This window comes from Oncorhynchus gorbuscha, linkage group LG20 (genome assembly GCF_021184085.1).
Source record: "Oncorhynchus gorbuscha isolate QuinsamMale2020 ecotype Even-year linkage group LG20, OgorEven_v1.0, whole genome shotgun sequence".
In the NCBI taxonomy this organism is placed as follows: domain Eukaryota; kingdom Metazoa; phylum Chordata; class Actinopteri; order Salmoniformes; family Salmonidae; genus Oncorhynchus; species Oncorhynchus gorbuscha.
In genome coordinates, this window is record NC_060192.1 from 17,139,016 (window position 1) to 17,157,278 (window position 18,263).

The following is an 18,263-nucleotide window of genomic DNA, read 5'->3' on the forward strand; positions in this document are numbered from 1 at the left end:
CCATAGTTTTCCTCTATTTTTCTCTTTATCCCATCTCCTCTCCCTCTCTCCTCCTCCCTCTCACTGCATCTCACCCATTCCTCTCTCTCCACAGAGAACAGTGGTGGGTTACCGGAGAAGGAAAGGCAACAGGTAGCCGAGCGTCTCCTGAGGGTGATGTGTACAGACCTGGGCATGCTCAACATGCTCAACAGCAAGGACTTCCTGAAGCTAGCCCAGACCCTGGTGGACACGGGTGCCCGCCACGGTGCCTACTCCACCCGCGATGCCCTGGGCAACATGAGCTCTCTGGCCCTACGCCAGCTTCCCCGCATGTACAACCAGGTCAAGGTGAAGGTGACTTGCGCCCTGGGTTCCAACTCCTACCTGGGCATTGCTGTCACCTGCCACTCCCAGACAGTGGGGCCTGATGCCTGCCTAGTGCTGACAGCCTACCAGGTGGAGGGGTCCAGGCTCAAGCGCTATGTTTTAGGCGTCAAGGAGGCAGACCTGAGGGAGGCGCCAGAGCAGGTGCACCAGTGGACACAGAACGTGCTGTCGGAGTTCGTCATGTCAGACATCCGCACGGTGTACGTGACTGAGCCGCGGGTGGGGGTGGGGGGCTTGCCGCTGGGTGGAGGCGGGCGGAGGAGGGTGTGCCTGCGGTGTGCCGGGTGCTCGTTGAGTGCTGTAGTTCAAGCGGTGCTGGGGAAGCACAGCTTGCAGGCAAGGGGGCTCCACGAGCTGGCTGAGCTGTTGGCTGCCTGCCACGACATCTCCGCCTCCACCAGCCTCTTGTCCACCAGCGCAGCCACGGATGAGGGCATGTCTAACCCCTCCACTCACCCTGGGCTCAGCTCCACTCCTCCCTGCTGGGACCGCATGGCTGAGGCCCTCCTTCAGGTGCACTCCCACTTTGAGCAGATCTTCGAGGCGTATGGGAGGAGCAAGGCCACGGCTTCCACACTGCAGGGCCTCAACAAGCACCTTCTAGAGACACTGACCTGCCTGTTGGCCCCTCTGCGCCTGGCCGCCCTGGAACTCAGCAGCCAGAGGAGGCCAACCCTGCAACAGGTGCTACCTGTCTACCTGCGCTTGGAGAAACTGTTCACCTCAAAGGCTGGGGAAGTGGGGACCTCCAGCAAACTCTGCCATTACTTTCTGGAAGCTCTTAAGGAGAACTTCAAGGTGGAGAAAGCCCACCAGGTAGCCATGGTGCTGGACCCCCAGCTGAAGCTGCGTCCTGTCCCAGCCTACCAGCAAGAGGAGATCATCGCCCACGCCTGTGAGATGGCCACAGATGCCCGCGATGGTGGGGGGTCCGGAGGTGAGGATGTGGATGGACCCTCAACACTCAAACGGCTCCGCGTGGACGTCCCCAGGGGCGGGGTGAATGCCAGAGGGGTAGTAGCCGTGTCGTCGGGTGAGGCGTCGTCAGATGAATGCCAGACCCAGGTGAGGCAGGAGGTGTTCCAGTATCTGGCTGAACCGCTCCTCCAGGGTACCAACCCAGACCTCTTCCACTACTGGAGCACCACTGTGGGCGACCGCTACCCCAGACTGGCACGCCTGGCACTGTGGCTGCTGGCCGTGCCCGCTGTGGGTGTCCGCAGCGAGTGCGTGAGCGTCTGCGAACAGAGCTTGGCCATGAAGAGGAGGCAGCAGGTCACCGCCGAGGAGATGAACAAACTCATCTTCCTGCGCTCCAACATGGCCTGAATGTTACGGTCCGACCAATAAGGCTGACCGAACCACGACCATAGCTCGACTGTCCTAGACCGACCCACCAACGACTACACAGACTTTCTACAGCGGGATAGCGGAACCCATAGTGCCATCTTCTCAAGATGCTGATCAAACTGTGGTTAGTGCCAAATGCAACAAAGAAAAAATGAAATGTATTATCAGGGGTTGAATTGCTTTTAAAAATGATAGGATAAATGACAAGGATAGTAAGTAAGGGGTGTTGCGTCTGGTGCTAGCTAGTAACCGCTGTTATTAGTAGCCGTTGTTATTCTTTGGCCCTTAAAGATCTTGCTTTCACTGAATCACTTCTGACCCTTATGTGTCAAAGTCAATTTCATGCCTTTACTATGTTATCAAACTGCCGTCTTTTTACAATTTCTTCAATGGCTTGTAGTTGTTTGGCTTTAGTAGCCCTTCGAAGGACTAAAGGAGGAAGATTGGCCTTCGGTGGTTGTGTATGGTCTGGCATCACATCCGTTCTGGACAATGGTGCCATTGGAGTGATCTGTTACTGAGTGACTATACTGAATGACTTGATGGTTGGGGTGGGTGTGATTAGGAACTCGTCGGCCTGATTTGCTATCTATATTTTAGTAATAATAAATTCAATTGAAAGAGGAAAAGAACTTAAATGAAGTGGGCCTCCAACCCCACCCAGCCAACATGTTTCCATCCAACTCCCCACACCAGGAAACCATGTTTCCATCCAACTCCCCACACCTGGAAACCATGTTTCCCCACCCCCCTAGAAACTAGGTTTGCTCGTCAGTCAGCACTCCCCCCTCCAGGTGAGCAGAGGTGTCGAAAGCATTCCACAGGGATGCTGGCCCATGTTGACTCTAATGCTTTCCACAGTTGTGAAGTTGGCTGGATGTCCTCTGGATGGTGGACCATTCTTGAGACACACACATGAAAATGTTGAGCGTGAATACAACAGCGTTGTACCTACTACCATACCCCGTTCAAAGGCACTTCAAAATGTTGTCTTGCCCATTCACCCTCTGAATGGCACACATAGACAATCTATCCAATTTATTATCATTTATTATTTTGGGCTTTATACATTTTATTTGTATGTATTAGGCTTTAGCTAAGATTATTCGTTAGAGTCAAGTATATTTGTCCAGGCCTCAATTGTTCCTTGATTAGCACCATTCAGTCTCGCTGTGGATAATTCTGATATTAGAGCTTCTAACAGTAACTGTATCCACTGGAGAATTGGGAGAGAGTGAGGTGATTGCCATCTAAGACACAACAGCTTTTTTTGCGGCAATGCTGCCTGCCAGCAGTTAATCATCCCTTATTGAGAGGTTCAAGGAGCTATCGTTGTTAAGTAACATAATAGATGCAAAGCATTGAATATTTACATTGATGCACATTTAACTGCAGGGCACTCCCACATAATTTGAAAAATGTGCCTGCCTGATTTAGGGGACACAGTGAAGAGTTGGGAGTTGGGGCCAATTTGATCATAAAACACATCCTTGGTGATAAATACAGTCTGTGAACAAACTTAACATGTATAAATTAATGGTTTGTGTAGGTCATATTTTTCCATGTTCTGTTCATTAGTCAGATTCAATTAGATCAGTAGAACAATCCTTTTCTTAATGGCTAGCTCAGAATGAGCTTTCCAAGTTGTTTAGATATTATAGAGATCAGTCCTTTCCAGAGCCCAGATAATTTATTTATAAGTCCCATCATTGGATGGTTCGGTAGTTGGGTTTCCCAAGGGACTTCTTACGCCAGCATAGCTGACCTAAATTGTAAAAAAAAAAATGTTTTAAAATGTACAAAAGAAAAGAGTTGCCTGGTAATGTGTATATCTCTAATCTTGGAATATTCTCAAACCATTTCTGTCCATGATACCGGTAAAGGTACGGATTCCACATTTGGACCACTGGGGAGGATGCAAAAGGCTGCCCTACAGATCGCAAGGCATTCTTGTGATATATTGGAGCATGCCATTTTGATTCCTAGTTGCGTTGTTTAACAACTGGCGCAAAATAGAAATTGTGTGTGCTATAATGGGACCAAAGCATACTTGATGTTTTTTTAGGGGTTATATCTCTTCCATGGCAATAGGAGACAATATTTCTCTCTATTCAGCCAAGGGGAAAAATAATCATGTCTAAAACAATTTAGGATGGGTTGAAATGCTAGTGCCTGGAAATACTATTTTAAGTTTGGTAGGGATAGTCCTACGTCTTTCCCTCGTTGTGATTTTGTTCACTTTAGAGAGATGTCTGGTCTATCAAAAGCTTTTCCTGCATGGAGAGAGAATACAGCCCAAGGAGCATCTAAGATATGTCATAGTCGGGGAGGTTATCCGAGGATAAATGTTTTTGAACAAAGTCTCGAGATGGGACGACAGCATCTTGGAAAAAACGTTTAATATTTATGTTTATCAAAGATAGGAAGAACACTGGCAGGCATCCTTACCTTTTTTTTAAACTTAAAGTGAAATTAGTGCTGTATTCACATCTCTCCCAAATGAACCTTTGTGAACAGCTGTGTTAATCATTTCGAGCAATAGTGGACCTAATTGATTCCCAAAATTGTACTAGACCTCAGGAGGAATACCCTCCCATCCAGGTGATCATGCTAGCCCCAATGTCCTTTTGAGTTTACTGAAAGACATTTGGGCTCCCAGTGAGGTGGCTTCCTCTGATAGATGAGGTGTTCCTAATTATTTTAGAAAGGACTGGGTTGGTGTGGATTTATAATCCGAGGTATACAGTTCTTTATAGAAGTGGGAAAATATTTGATTCATTTGGGTTCTGATGGTAATTCCCGTGTTTCAGATTCAATAGTCGCTATGTCAGCTAATTGATCATCTTGTTGACCAGTAAATGACTGGGACGAATACCATGAAAGTAATGGTTGAGTCTAACTCGATGGATGGCAAATTCTGCTCTCTATCTTATCAGTAAATTAAGTTATGTCTTGACATTGGAAAGAGTAATAGCTACCTGGTCTGAAAATAGTGTTTGTTGAGAACTCACTAACGCAGTTAACGTTTCCAATTTTGATATCTTATTTAATTATGGACATGCAAGACAAGTACAATGAGACCATGTCTCTCCAGCATATACTCTCTGATTACAACCTCATTGATGCCTGGCGAGCAAATAATCCTAAAGCAGAGGAGTACACTTTCCACTCAAACAGGCATAATACGTTCTTCTGTCCCGATAACAACATGGAAATCAGTTAATTCTAACAATATGTTCAGAGAATCAAAAAACCTAGGCTCATATGAATTTGGAGGATACACATTAAGGCATTTTTCTTCCATTATGGACACATTTAAGGAAAGTGATTCTGCCTTCTTGGTCTTCGCCTTTTCCCAATATTATAATTACACCTTTTAGTTTTGTTCGGGGCTGAAAAGCAGTCTTTTTTTTATTTTTACAAATTCTCTTTTCTTGAGCAGATGTGTTTCTTTGAACTTTGCTATATTAATATGGTTTCTTGCTAGGATATCAAGACAGCGGGAACGTTTAATAGAACTATTAAGGCCCTTCAAATTCCGAGAGAGAACAGCTAGTGTGGACATTGAAGAAAACAAAAAGAAATCATAATGTATTATAATGGATGTAATTTGTTTAAATTATTTAATTTTTTGGTTTCTTTCCTTTCTTTCCTTGTTTTTTCTATCCTTGTCTTTTATTTAATTTACTCAATCGTGGGCATGTAATACCATTGACAGCCGTTACAAATAGCCATCCCACATTAGGGAAGTGGGAGCTAAAGATTCATGGTCCCCCAGACTAACCGCCACACCTCCCCCAGAACACCCCACTACCTCGGTGTGGTGGACACATTGTCATATAACTGGCTATCAGGAGCACATTTCATTTGTCTATGAAATCAGGCCCATCCCTCTTGTGGTGTTATTTGGTCCAACTTCTCAGTAAAATCTTGACCTCCCACTTTCTTTTGCAATAAATCCTCCCAGTGTATAATATTGTTTGACAGTTATTTTGAAAGAATCTAATACTAAACATATCGGTTTTGAGTTTAAAAAATGAAAACCTTCCCCAGCAGAATCGAGCGATTCTTTATCGTGTTGCATCTCTCCCTTAAGTCACAATTTAACTCTTTGTGGAGATATAACACAATAGTATAAAACAGGGAGTAAACACATGTACTTTTGCCCAAAAGTTGGAAACTATGGCCCAATGCCAGAAAATATGTAACAAATCCTCCACTTCCACACCAAAAAAATTGCACAAATGGGATTGTTCAATGCCCCATATTTGAAACATCTTGTAGCCAGAAATGTGTACAAGATCTTCAACTGAAACATTCGGATTGTGAAGATTGTTTTATACTGAACAAAAATATTAACTCAACATGCAACAATTTTAAGTTACAGTTCATATAAGGAAATCAGTCAATTGAAATAAATTCATTAGGCCCTAATCTATCGATTTTTTTTTTTTCATGACTGGGAATACAGATCTACATCTGATCACTGATACCTTAAAAAATAAATAAAGTAGGGGCATGGATCAGAAAACCAGTCTGTATCTGGTGCGACACATCTCCTTCGCATAGAGTTGATCAGGCTGTTGATTGTGGCCTGTGGAATGTTGTCCCACTCCTCTTCAATGGCTGTGTGAAGTTGCTGGATATTGGTGGTAACTGGAACACACTGTACTCAGTGGGTGACATGTATGGTGAGTATGCAGGCCAGGGAAGAACTGGGACATTTTCAGTGTCCAGGAATGGTGTACAGATCCTTGCGACATGGGGCTGTGCATTACCATGCTGAAACATAAGGTGATGGCGGCTCATGAATGGCATGAAAATGGGCCTCAGGATCTCATCACGTTATTTCTGTGCATTCAAATAGCTTTCAATAAAATGCAGTTTGTTGTCCGTAGCTTATGCCTGCCCCTACATAACCCCACCGTAAACATGGGGCACTCTGTTCATAATGTTGACATCAGCATATTGCTTGCCCACACAACGCTATACACGTGGTTTGCGGTTGTGAGGCCAGTTGGACGCACTGACAAATTCTCTAAAATGACGTAGGTGGCTTATGATAGATAAATGAACATCACATTTTCTTTGCAACAGCTCTGGTGGGACATTCTGTAGTCAGCCAATTGCATGCTCCCTCAACTTGACATCTGTGGCATTGTGTTTGACCAAACTGCACATTTTAGTCGCCTTTTATTGTCCCCAGCACAATGTGCACCTGTGTAATGATCATGCTGTTTAATCAACTTCTTGATATGCCACACCTGTCAGGTGGATGGATTCTCTTGGCAAAGGAGAAATGCTCACTAAAAGGGAGGGAACACATTTGTGCACAACATTTGCAAGAAATAAGCTTTTGGTGTGTATGGAACATTTTCTGTGATCTTTTATTTCAGCTCATGAAACACGGGACCAACACTTTAAATCTTTCGTGTAATTTTGTTCAGTGAATGGGAGTATCAAACTGCTCTTCCCAGAAAGTGGAATGGGATGGCAACCAATTTGTTGTTTTCCAAATGAAAATTATACGTCTTTATAGATTTTAACTCTACTTAACCGTCAGTAGCTGTGTTTTCATCCAATTGGTGACAGATTTTCATGCAATTATTAAAAAATATGCATTAAAAGGATATGAGCATTTTCCCACAAGTGGTGTGTCCACAAAACAGATTTGTTCCAGATAGAAAATCAGTGTGTGATGTTTTATGCACAGAAAATGTACTTTTTCACATACGTTTTTTTGTACAGAATAAAACTCCAGTAGCAGTGTGTGGATAAAATCACTGGGGAAGCCAGACCCGCCAAACCTTAACACCCACCCGCTTAACCCGGAAGCCAGCTGCACCAATGTGTAGGAGGATACACCATTCAAGTGATAACCGAAGTCAGCCTGTAGGCGCCCTGCCCACCATAAGGAGTCGCTAGAACACGATGAGCAAAGTAAAGCTCTCACCGTCTAACCCGGACGATGCTGGGCCAATTATGCACCGCCCTATGGGACACCCGGGCTGGGATCGAACCCGGGTCTGTAGGGATGCAGGTCCTTAGACTGCTGCGCCACTCGGGAGGCCCAATCACTCACAATTTAGTCCAATCACTGTAAGCTAAATATAATTTGGCTGTCCATGGTTCTGATTTATGTGTGTGTGCACGTTCATATAAGTAGAAAAATATGTTGACTCTCCCTATTTGTTGAGAAAAGCCAATGCCATCCTCCTCTCGTTATTGTTGATGAAACGGTGTATCACTCTGTCATACAGTACACACTACTTTTTTGTTGTCCTAGGCTACCTGGCTAAAATGCTTGCTCTCTAGCCTAACTTCCATTCTTGGGCAACGTTAGCTAGTTAACATTAGCCTTCTACATCTAGCTACATATTGAACTTCCATCATCTCGGGCCAAGGGCACAACAATGATTGAATTAATGGTTGGATCAGAATCACCATTATAATCATTGGCCATTACCGAGAATTAAATCCACAAGTCCAAATCTCGATGTCCATCATGGCTAATGTAGGAAAGTGCCAACTTTAGCTAGCTACTCTACAGTTTTGTCACACAAACTGTTGCATTAAATAGCAAATGTGCCTACTCTGGTCTTGGCACGTGCGATCTAGCCAACAACTATCAAATACCGTGTGGGTAGGCTAGTCTACATGATGAGATTATTATGGATTAGAATATGTTTGTCAAACGGCAGTCAAGCATTGATCATCATGTTACCAGAATCTGCACTTTCACCACCCTGTGAAATTCATCATAAATAATTTATTCTGTAGTTTAATAAACTGTGTGGTTTCCCGAGTCATTGAGGGAGGACCACACACCATATCATCTTGTGACTCCAAATGTACTTCGATATGATGGTTGTTCTATAAATATTTAAGCATAAGGGTGTTTCCACTACCATTTCATGCAAAATACATTTTACAGACACAGAAAGATCCCACCATGTCAAACAACCAAATTATCTGTCAGCATTTATGAAATGGTACCGAAACTTCCTGTTTCCATCAGTTGTCAGGATTTTTGATTGATACGCTATGACTTTACTCGCATAAAAACTGGATGGAAACCTGGTTTGTGAGATTTAATGAGGTCTACAAACAGGTTCTCTTCTCTTTTAACCCTTGTTGTTTTTAAAGACAGTCTCACTATACCAAACTCCATGTCTTTACGTATAATATGTCAGTTTCTGATATATTAGTCTTTCTTAGTCTTCATTTTGTCATTTGTACTTTTTACATCGAATATAGACCCATGTATTCATTTATCCAAAGCAAATAGTCCAAAGAAACTTACTGGTGTGGCAATTATGGTTTTATGCTTTTAATTCATGCACTGATTTTTCTTGTAGGGTAAACATTTTTGGCATGGTTGATCCATCCCCGCACTTGAGTTTTGTCTGTCCTCCATTCAGTGACACATTCCACTTTCTCATTTAGGAGTTGTTTGTGAAATCTATTGTTGCCTTTGTGAAGCCTTGCACAAATAAGTTGGAGTCCAACTGGCTAGCTAGACCAGTACTATATTGGAAGTGAGTGTCACACACACCTCGGTACACACATGTTGTTAACATGTCTATTCAGTGTAGATGGTTGACTTAACTTTCCTCTGTCCATAGCATCTGAGTTCTTTTTTAACCTCCAGAACTCAAGGACATACAGTTAAGGCTATGATTTTGTCCGACATAATGAAATAATAAGTGTAGGATATAGATTGATTTCATTTTTAAGTGTTTTTTTTTTAGACAACCATAGTCGAGGGATTTAACCTGTAGATCTTACATAAGAATTTCCAACAGTAAATTCTCCTGGACATGCAGTCGTTGATTTGGTGATCTCCAATACTATACACTTGACTCGTACACTTTGTTGGTAGGATGAGAATTTATAACAAAGATATGCATGCAATCAATGAGAGGACTGATCTATTCTAAAACGGAACCGTTTCAGGGGGTCAGAAGTTGCTCATAGGCAGTTGACCTCAGATCAGTGTCTAGGGGCAACTTCAGCCTCCTTTCAAGGGGTGGCAGCATGCGAATACAATAACTGTTTTACGTCAGTAGAGGGAGCAAGTGTTGCAGAAATGAGGCGTACAGTTTGATAACGCCATACCTCTTTTTATAAACTAGCATTTCAAGGGTTTTGATACACACAACTCAAATACTGTTTGTTATAAAGAACTGAATTCAGATGACGAAAATATATATATTTTGCCGCTAACTAATGGCTTCGCAGAAACGCAGGTCTTGTTTTTATCCGGTGGGTATAACAAGATGCTAATGTTCACTGTAAGTACAAGATGGCTAACACATACTCTTTCCTTCTCCTTCAGAAATGTAGACTATTCTCAATTCTAATTCAGCATCAATGTTGTTTGTCTTATTTTATGGAAACATGTCATATTGTTTGTACTTTTTATACTCTGCTAGACTACAATTTTTTTTTATTTTAACTTATTTTAATTCCACCATATTTGTCTTATCGGTAGGCCTAATTTATACTTTTGTAGTGACTATTTTGATATACTGCTGATGATAGGATACAAAGTGTTTTGTTTCAGAATGTCAGAAGTGACTGCACTGTAGAATGTTCTGAAATACGTTACCCACTGTAGTATGTGCTGTGTGAATAAACTGGCTGAAATGAGCATTATCCTCTGACCACGTTCTAATGTGCAGTGTGGATGCATTGAGAGGAGTGTGTTTGTGAGACAGAAAGGACTCTTAACATGTAGACCAAGTTCGAGAGAGAGAGAGAGAGAGAGACACTCAAATATGAACATACTGAGACAGGTGGCTGCTTTTTTTCAGTGCCATACAGAGGACTTCCACAAGTCGCTCTGGATAAGAGCGTCTGCTAAATGACTTAAATGTAAATGTAAATGAGAGAAAGAAAGCTGCTGAGGGAAAAACTGAGGGTTGATGGAAAGGGGCGAGAGGCCTTACATAAAGGCAGAGTGAGAGAGAAGACTCACATGGAAGGATGGAGAGAAGCCATACAGAGGGTGGTTGGTTGGAGGTTTCGTGTGAGGGTTCCCTGGGGGCCACTGGTGTGGTGAGAGAGCGAGGGGGAGCGTGGGTTTTGGCCTGCTGTCTTTCTTCCTCCACTCGTACCCGGGTCACTGAGCCCCCGAGGCACTGCAGACTGCAGCCATGCAGAAACACCCTTGATGGTTTCTAAGGTTACTCCCACAACTAGCCTGCCCGCGAACGCTCATTCACAGCACATGTGCCCATCCGGGCCTCCGTTTCCACGCCCCACTGCTGAAGGTGAGTTTTTCCATACCATTTAACCACGAGTTGGATGCCAAGTTTGGTATTGCTTACATTACAAGTGTTAGGGTAGCTCAAATGTTTGGTCATTTAGAAAGCAGAGGGGAGAGAGGGAAAAAAACACCACCCGTAGACAATTACTTCTGTTATGCACTAGTAAGAGAAGTTGTTGCATCTCAGCTCTTTCTAAGGGTAGCATAGAAATGTTGTGCACACACGTTTTCACATTCACTTTAGCACCTCTATATAAACTGTAGCTTTATAATGGGTTTAACCTGACTAGTGCTTAATTTCATTGGCAGACAAGTTAGTTTTAGAGGACTCTGGGATTGTGAGGGGTTCCCCTGTTTACACTCTGGGCCAGCAGGTGGCAGTACAGCCTTTAGCTCAATGGAGCTGGAGACATTCTTCAGGGGGTGAACTGGGAAAACATTGATATGCCAACTCCAGGTAACCTCTGGCTTTGCTATGTCGTGCTGTGCTTTAGGGACTGATCTGCTTCCAGCCCTAAAGTACGAGGCAAATTTATTTAACAGGCAAGTGCTGCCAAGACCAGGGGGCCATCCAATCACAATTATTTTGGATTTGTTTTGTGGCACACGTGCAGCATGTGTATGCATTTTTTAAAATATTTCACATATTGAGACAGGAGTGCAACTCGATAGCGTGTTGCCCTTAAGGTAAATGTGAGAATAGTTTTTTCGTCCAGGTGCAGCAAGTAGTGAATTACCAGAGAGCACACCTCACCCCAAAGTGAAAACCCATGAGTTTTGATCAATGAGATGAGACTGATTATTGCAAGGTACCATCACTGGCATAACGCAGTTTCTCTCAACCACTTGCAAGGGAATTTGGGCCCTAATTCTATTTTTTTAAATATAACTGTCCTGTATAAGCATTTTGCTACATCCACAATGCCATCTGCTAAATATGTGTATGCGACCAATGAAATGTGGTTTTAGCCTACCTGAACCTGCATGACTTGATCCGTCCTTGCGCTCTCTCCCAGTTTGGACAGAAAGTTGTGTGTAAAACCAGTCTTAATGCCAAATAAGTTAGTTCACCCTCTAAACACCACCTTACTAGGGATTGTTTCATTATGCAGTGAAGTGGCCAACCCGCGGGGGGACTTGCCTGTTTTGCATCTTATTTAGGCATTAATACGTGTCCATATCAGTTTGCAAACAATGTAAAAAAAATCATATATAATTGAGTTAATAAAGCCGCATACAAACATGGTCTCTTTTTTTTGTTGTTGAGTAAAGTATCTCCAAAATGCAGGTGTTTCAGCCTAGCTCAGAGTTTTCTGTGGTGGGGAAAGCCAGCAGAAAATACGGAGCATTGCGCCGTGATTGGCTCAGTGTCTGTCATTAATGGGGATACTATGTCACCACCAAGTCTAAAGGGAGACCTCATTCTTGCCCCTTGGGTGCCGCCATAGAGTTGCATTAGAAGTCCCCATCCAAGAAGGATCAAGGTCATTGGCCACAGATAAAATTACATCAAATCACATTATATGTACAGTAGCTTTGATTGGACTAATCATGTCAACATCATATTTTTCAATCTTAGCATCGTTATAAATCAAGTTGACAATCTACTGGCAATTCCTTGTCATATGAAGAGAAATTATAAAATGAGTGGTTTGGAAGGAATCAGTGGCTTTGTGGTCTGGGATTACGGGGCTCTTTTCCAAGTCTTTTTTCCCACGAAGGACTGCCACACCACCTTCCGGTTCATGTGAGCACAGCACAACAAGGTGTGTCCAAAAATGTATTTTATGCTGCTGCATAAATGATATAATATACCAGGGAGATATGTATACTGTAGCTAAGAAAGTAACACTAAATATATGTTGTGTAGTAAGATGTTAGTAGCCCATGTGCCTCACCCTAATAATTTGGTCTATTTATTCCTCTTAATTTTGCCTACTGTTCTGATTTGGTGGTGGACATGCAGCCCATAATCTGTTTTAGAGAAATGTAGTCATTGAATATTGTAAGAGTCTGCTTATATGCCACCTTTTATTTATCTTACGGTTCTGACTTGGTGTACAGGGAGAACACTAAGAACGGCCCATGTTCTGAATTCTGTCGCTGTACATTTCAAAAGTGCTAAACAAATAGTTATATTGACTAGCATTACGTCCGTTCCAGCTCGCTCATTGTCTTTATCGTAATGATGGATTGCCTCGTATCCACTTATCGTCCCTTTATGCCACAGTTTATACATTTGTAAGGACAACAAAGTCAAGGTATTGGAGTGGCCATCACAAAGCCCTGACCTCAATCCTATAGAACATTTGTGGGCAGAACTGAAAATGCGTGCGTGAGCAAGGAGGCCTACAAACCTGACTCATTTACATCAGCTCTGTCAGGAACAATATTCCCCAAATTATTGTGGGAAGCTTATGGAAGGCTACCCGAAACATTTGGCCCAAGTTAAACAATTTAAAGGCCATGCTTAAAGATACTAATTGAGTTTATGTAAACTTCTGACCCATTGGGAATATGATGAAAGAAATCAAATCTGAAATAAATAATTCTCTACTATTATTCTGACATTTCACATTCATAAAATAAAGTGGTTATCCTAACTGATTTAAAACAGATAATTTTTACTAGGATTAAATGACAGGAATTGTGAAAAACAAAGTTTACATGTATTTGGCTAAGGTGTATGTAAACGTCCGACTTCAACTGTGTCTAGTTGAAGACGGAAGTTTACATACACCTGAGAGCTGCCTTTTGTGCAGGGACTGCTCATTAGCTCCCATGCTCCTCAGGTGTGTGGGGCGTGGTGGCTCAGGTCCCATGTAAACACACTCATTCCCACAACGAGACAAACTCACAAAAGGAGGTTAAACAATTCAAAGAAAATGAAGTCACTCAAATAAGAAATAAACTAAAAAAACAGCACAAAATAGAATAAATATTTAAAGCATTTCTAGGTTAATGTATTCAAAATAAAGTACACACAAGGGAATAAAGAAAAAGGACTAAATAGAACCATAGGGACACGTGACATTGCTACCTCAATCAAGCTTTTACCATCCCTGTAACTAGCTTCTGCAGAAGTTTATTTCAACTAAATCTCATAAAGAACGACCTAAGAAGCATTAGGGTCTCGGTCTGACATACTCTTTTGAACACCTGAGTAAACTCCACGCATTGCACTGGCGCCGTCCAAGCCTTGACCACGGCATTTGTTCACCGATATCCCCTTTTCTTTCAATCAGTAAAAAGTATATCAATAATTCATGGCCTGAAGCACTTTTTCAGTCACATTCCTGAAGCCCAAGAAAAAAAAACATTTTTAAAAAGCACTTGGCTACCTACATATGGAAATTCAAAAAGTGTATGAATGACTTTATAGAGGGTAACTGTCAATGATGTATTAAATACAAACATGTAAAGCAATGTTGGAATGACCAATGTAGATATTTTCAAATACATGCAACTTAAAAGTTTCATATCAGGATATTTTGATTAGAAATCTTTTGGACATCAGAGCAGTGTTTGGGGAATGCTATTTGATTCAGAAAAGGATATTTATAAGATGGGTACGATATACAAAATCTTTCAGAAAGCCTATCCTATCCAACTGTATCTCTTCGGGGGGAAAATAAATTATTGGAACCAAGACTTAGAAATAACAGATATTGGCAGAAGATGGAGGGAATGTTGGAACATGACTAATGAAATTACAGTTTACGAAAATGTAGTATAAGCTAATGTATAGGTTTAATTATAAAGAAAAATGCACATTTGACTGCACAATGTCAGAGTCATGTCTTAAATGTAAAACTGACAATGACTCAATAATTCATGCCTTCTGGGAACGCTAGAAAGTCAAAGTTATGGGCGTTAGTTAGAAGGTTGCCTGTCAGAACTATTACAATATAAAGGTATTTTTAATTTGCTTGTCTGTATATTTTAAGACATGGAATATGAGGGTGCAGTGAGATACCAGATAGGTTGTCTGTATATTTTAAGACATGGAATATGAGGGTGCAGTGAGATACCAGATAGGTTGTCTGTATATTTTAAGACATGGAATATGAGGGTGCAGTGAGATACCAGATAGGTTGTCTGTATATTTTAAGACATGGACCTCCATCGTTAACAAAATGGAAAGGTCAAAAGCTTTTATTATCTAAATGTTGAAAGTGTGTGGGCGATGGAGAGAAACAATGGTGCAGTTTGAGGCCATGTGGTGGAGAGTGATGCGGGCGCTGGAGATGGGGTTGTGAGCAGGTGGGTTTGGGAAGGTGTGAGGGTATGGTTTTAAAATACAAATAGATTGTACCAAACAAAAGACATCGATGACCGGTGTATGGGCCTGTGTGCCCCCCACCCCGGTATGACTGTGGGTAACATGCAAAATGTAATGGATGTCATAAGGTGAATGCACCAATTTGTAAGTCGCTCTGGATAAGAGCGTCTGCTAAATGACTTAAATGTAAATGTAAAATGTAATGAAGTAAGCAGCCTACACACAGGTCTGATCTGATGACTCTCACTGGGCATTGTCATGTTTATCCTACAATACAAGCCACTACTAGCCCTTCACATTGTCTCCATCTTGGCAGTTCTCTCATTCCCAACGCTAACAGGTGTCCAATTGACAGTTTATAACAGAGTTTGGCAGATCCTTCGTCCCCAGTCGATGAAAATGAGAGGAGAGCCACTTTCGACTCAATTCAGGCCACGCCCCAAGTCCCAATTGGACTTCTTGATTGTTACTCAAGCAGAGAGAGAACCACAGCTTCATCTTGCTTTCTGGACATGCATCTCATACCATGTGCCTGACAACGACAAGGGTGCTGGCACCTCCACCTCAGACAACCGGTGGGCATCCCACCTGTCTCCAGCTGTCTGTTCAGTGAGCGCAGGGAGACAGAGGAGGACACAAGAATAGAAGTATAGAGAACTCCTGTACCTGACAGTGGCAGCAGTGCTGTAGTTCTTTGTCACAGGCGGTGACTTTATCCGTAGTGACATGGATGTACAGAAGTGCCAGAGCGCATCCACCCCACCGCTGTCAGGTGACAGGAAACATTCCACCTAGCCCCCCCCCTGACTTCACAGGCACCCAGTGTGCCTGCCTAACTGCATCTCCCTCCCTGCACACCTACACACAGAGAAACACACACTTTGTACTGGATTCAACATCCAGCCACATCGATGGGGCTTTTCCCCATGATCCAGTATGGCATAAAGATTGTGAGCGTGTTGAATACATTCAGTTGGACATCTGGCTAGGTATCCCCCTTTCCCTCTCCCTTTTAATTTTATTTTTAAAGACACATACAGGCTTTATGTGGGCTTTTTTGTGGTCCTTCTGTAGCTCGGTAGAGCATGGCGCTTGTAACGCCAGGGTACTGGGTTCGATTCCCGGGACCACCCATACGTAGAATGTATGCACACATGACTGTAAGTCGCTTTGGATAAAAGCGTCTGCTAAATGGCATATATTTATACTTCTGGGCTACACACAATACTTATAGAACATTGTACAGAAGAGATGGCGTGTTAGGCGGTCTTATCCTATAATGACACAGAATTTAAGTATCACTGTCATGTTTGCAGTTGTGTTAGTAATATATACAGTGCTTCTAATAGACACAGTATACAGGTGTAACTACTAATAGTGTACTGTCTACTTCAGAGAAAAAGCACACGGATGTATCGCTGTCCACTGGTGAAATACACAGGTGATACTTTCCCCATCACCCACAACCTCCAAACATACAGTATACCAGTGTTAATATTTCATAGTAATGTGGTGAGAGGAAGGTGTGAAAAGATGATGTAGTGGTCTTGGCTTGAGGAGGACGACCGTGGTCAGTGTGTGAAGTGAGGTGAAGGTTGAACTGCCTGTCTATAAATAGAGCTGTGATCTCTCCATTATTATTTATTAATCATAGTCATGATCTGGGGACTTGGGCCAGCTCCCTGCATGATGTCTGACAACCAATGAGAATGTCAAGATGGAGATGACAAGGAAGGGCAGCGAGTGAGCGCAGTCTGCTGTGTTCTCTCTGTGGCCAAATCTGCAATGATCATATCCCTAATCTTCATCAACATTTCATTTGAAAGTTAGCTCATTTTCTTCCCTTCCCATGTCACTGCAGGGGATGCTAGATACAAAATTGTCATTTTTTTTCAGGTAATCGTAGCAAATGTATTAATTAATTCAGTCCCTTGGCTTGTAGTGTCAGTCTTTCTATGTAGAACAGTCAACGGAAATGTTGAGAGTTGCTATCAATGAGTCAGTCAAATTTATGACACACAACACTGAAAATGGACAACAAAAGCATTTTTCCCTTGACAAGGGTCAAGTTCCTGTGGCACAACACGTCTACTGTCAGAGAATTCAAAACATGAAAATTATAGGACAACAAAACTCTCAGGCAAGTTGTTGTCTGCTTCCGTGGTAGCGTAGAGTGAAGGTGATTAACCCTCTGGAGTCTAAGCCAGGGGAGGGGGGTTTCTACTAAGCTAACATGGAATCATTTAGCTATTTGACTTTTTGAATTTTAAGACTTAAGGTATCAAAAATACATATTATAACATTATTTAATGAAACATTGAATTTGGCATTACTGCTGTTAGCCCATTGAATAACAGATTATTATTTAAATACATTTTTTAGGGTGTAGATCAGCTTTAATTGTGCAGATTGTAGAGTCCAATGTAATTGTCTGCATCATTTCCAATCCCACATATATTTTTGGGAATATACAGTGCATTCTGAAAGTATTCAGACCCCTTGACTTTTTCTGCATTTTGTTACGTTACAGCCTTTATTCTCAAATGGATTATTTTGTAGAAATGTTTGCAAATTTATAAACAATTTTAAACAGATATACCTTATTTACATAAGTATTCAGACCCTTTGCTATGAGACTCAAAATTGAGCTCAGATGCATCCTTTCCATTGATCATCTTGATGTTTCTATAACTTGATTGGAGTCCACCTGTGGTAAATTCAATGTATTAATTGTACATGATTTGGAAAGGCACACACCTATCTACAGTGCATTCGGAAAGTATGTAGACCCCTTGACTTTTTCCAAATTGTGTTACTTTATAGCCTTATTCTAAAATTGATTAAATTTCTTTCCTCCCTCATCAATCTACACACAATACCCCATAATGACAAAGCAAAAACAGTTTTTTATTTTATTTTTGCAAATGTATAAAAAAAATGGAAAATGAAAAATAGGGCTAGAGAATCGAAGGCCCATGAATATAATAAGAA

At 42.0% G+C, this 18,263-nt stretch overlaps 1 protein-coding gene across 1 annotated transcript in view; it reads left to right on the forward strand.

Moving 5' to 3' along the window:
• The window catches only part of LOC124006816 (zinc finger protein 618-like), a 44,751-nt gene extending 39,061 nt beyond the window's left edge, over nt 1-5,690 (forward strand). The window contains exon 13 of the mRNA XM_046316990.1: nt 95-5,690. Within this exon, the coding sequence (XP_046172946.1) occupies nt 95-1,698 (1,604 nt within the window). The 3' untranslated portion in view covers nt 1,699-5,690. The remainder of the gene's footprint in view (nt 1-94) is intronic.
• Nucleotides 5,691-18,263: the final 12,573 nt, after the last annotated feature.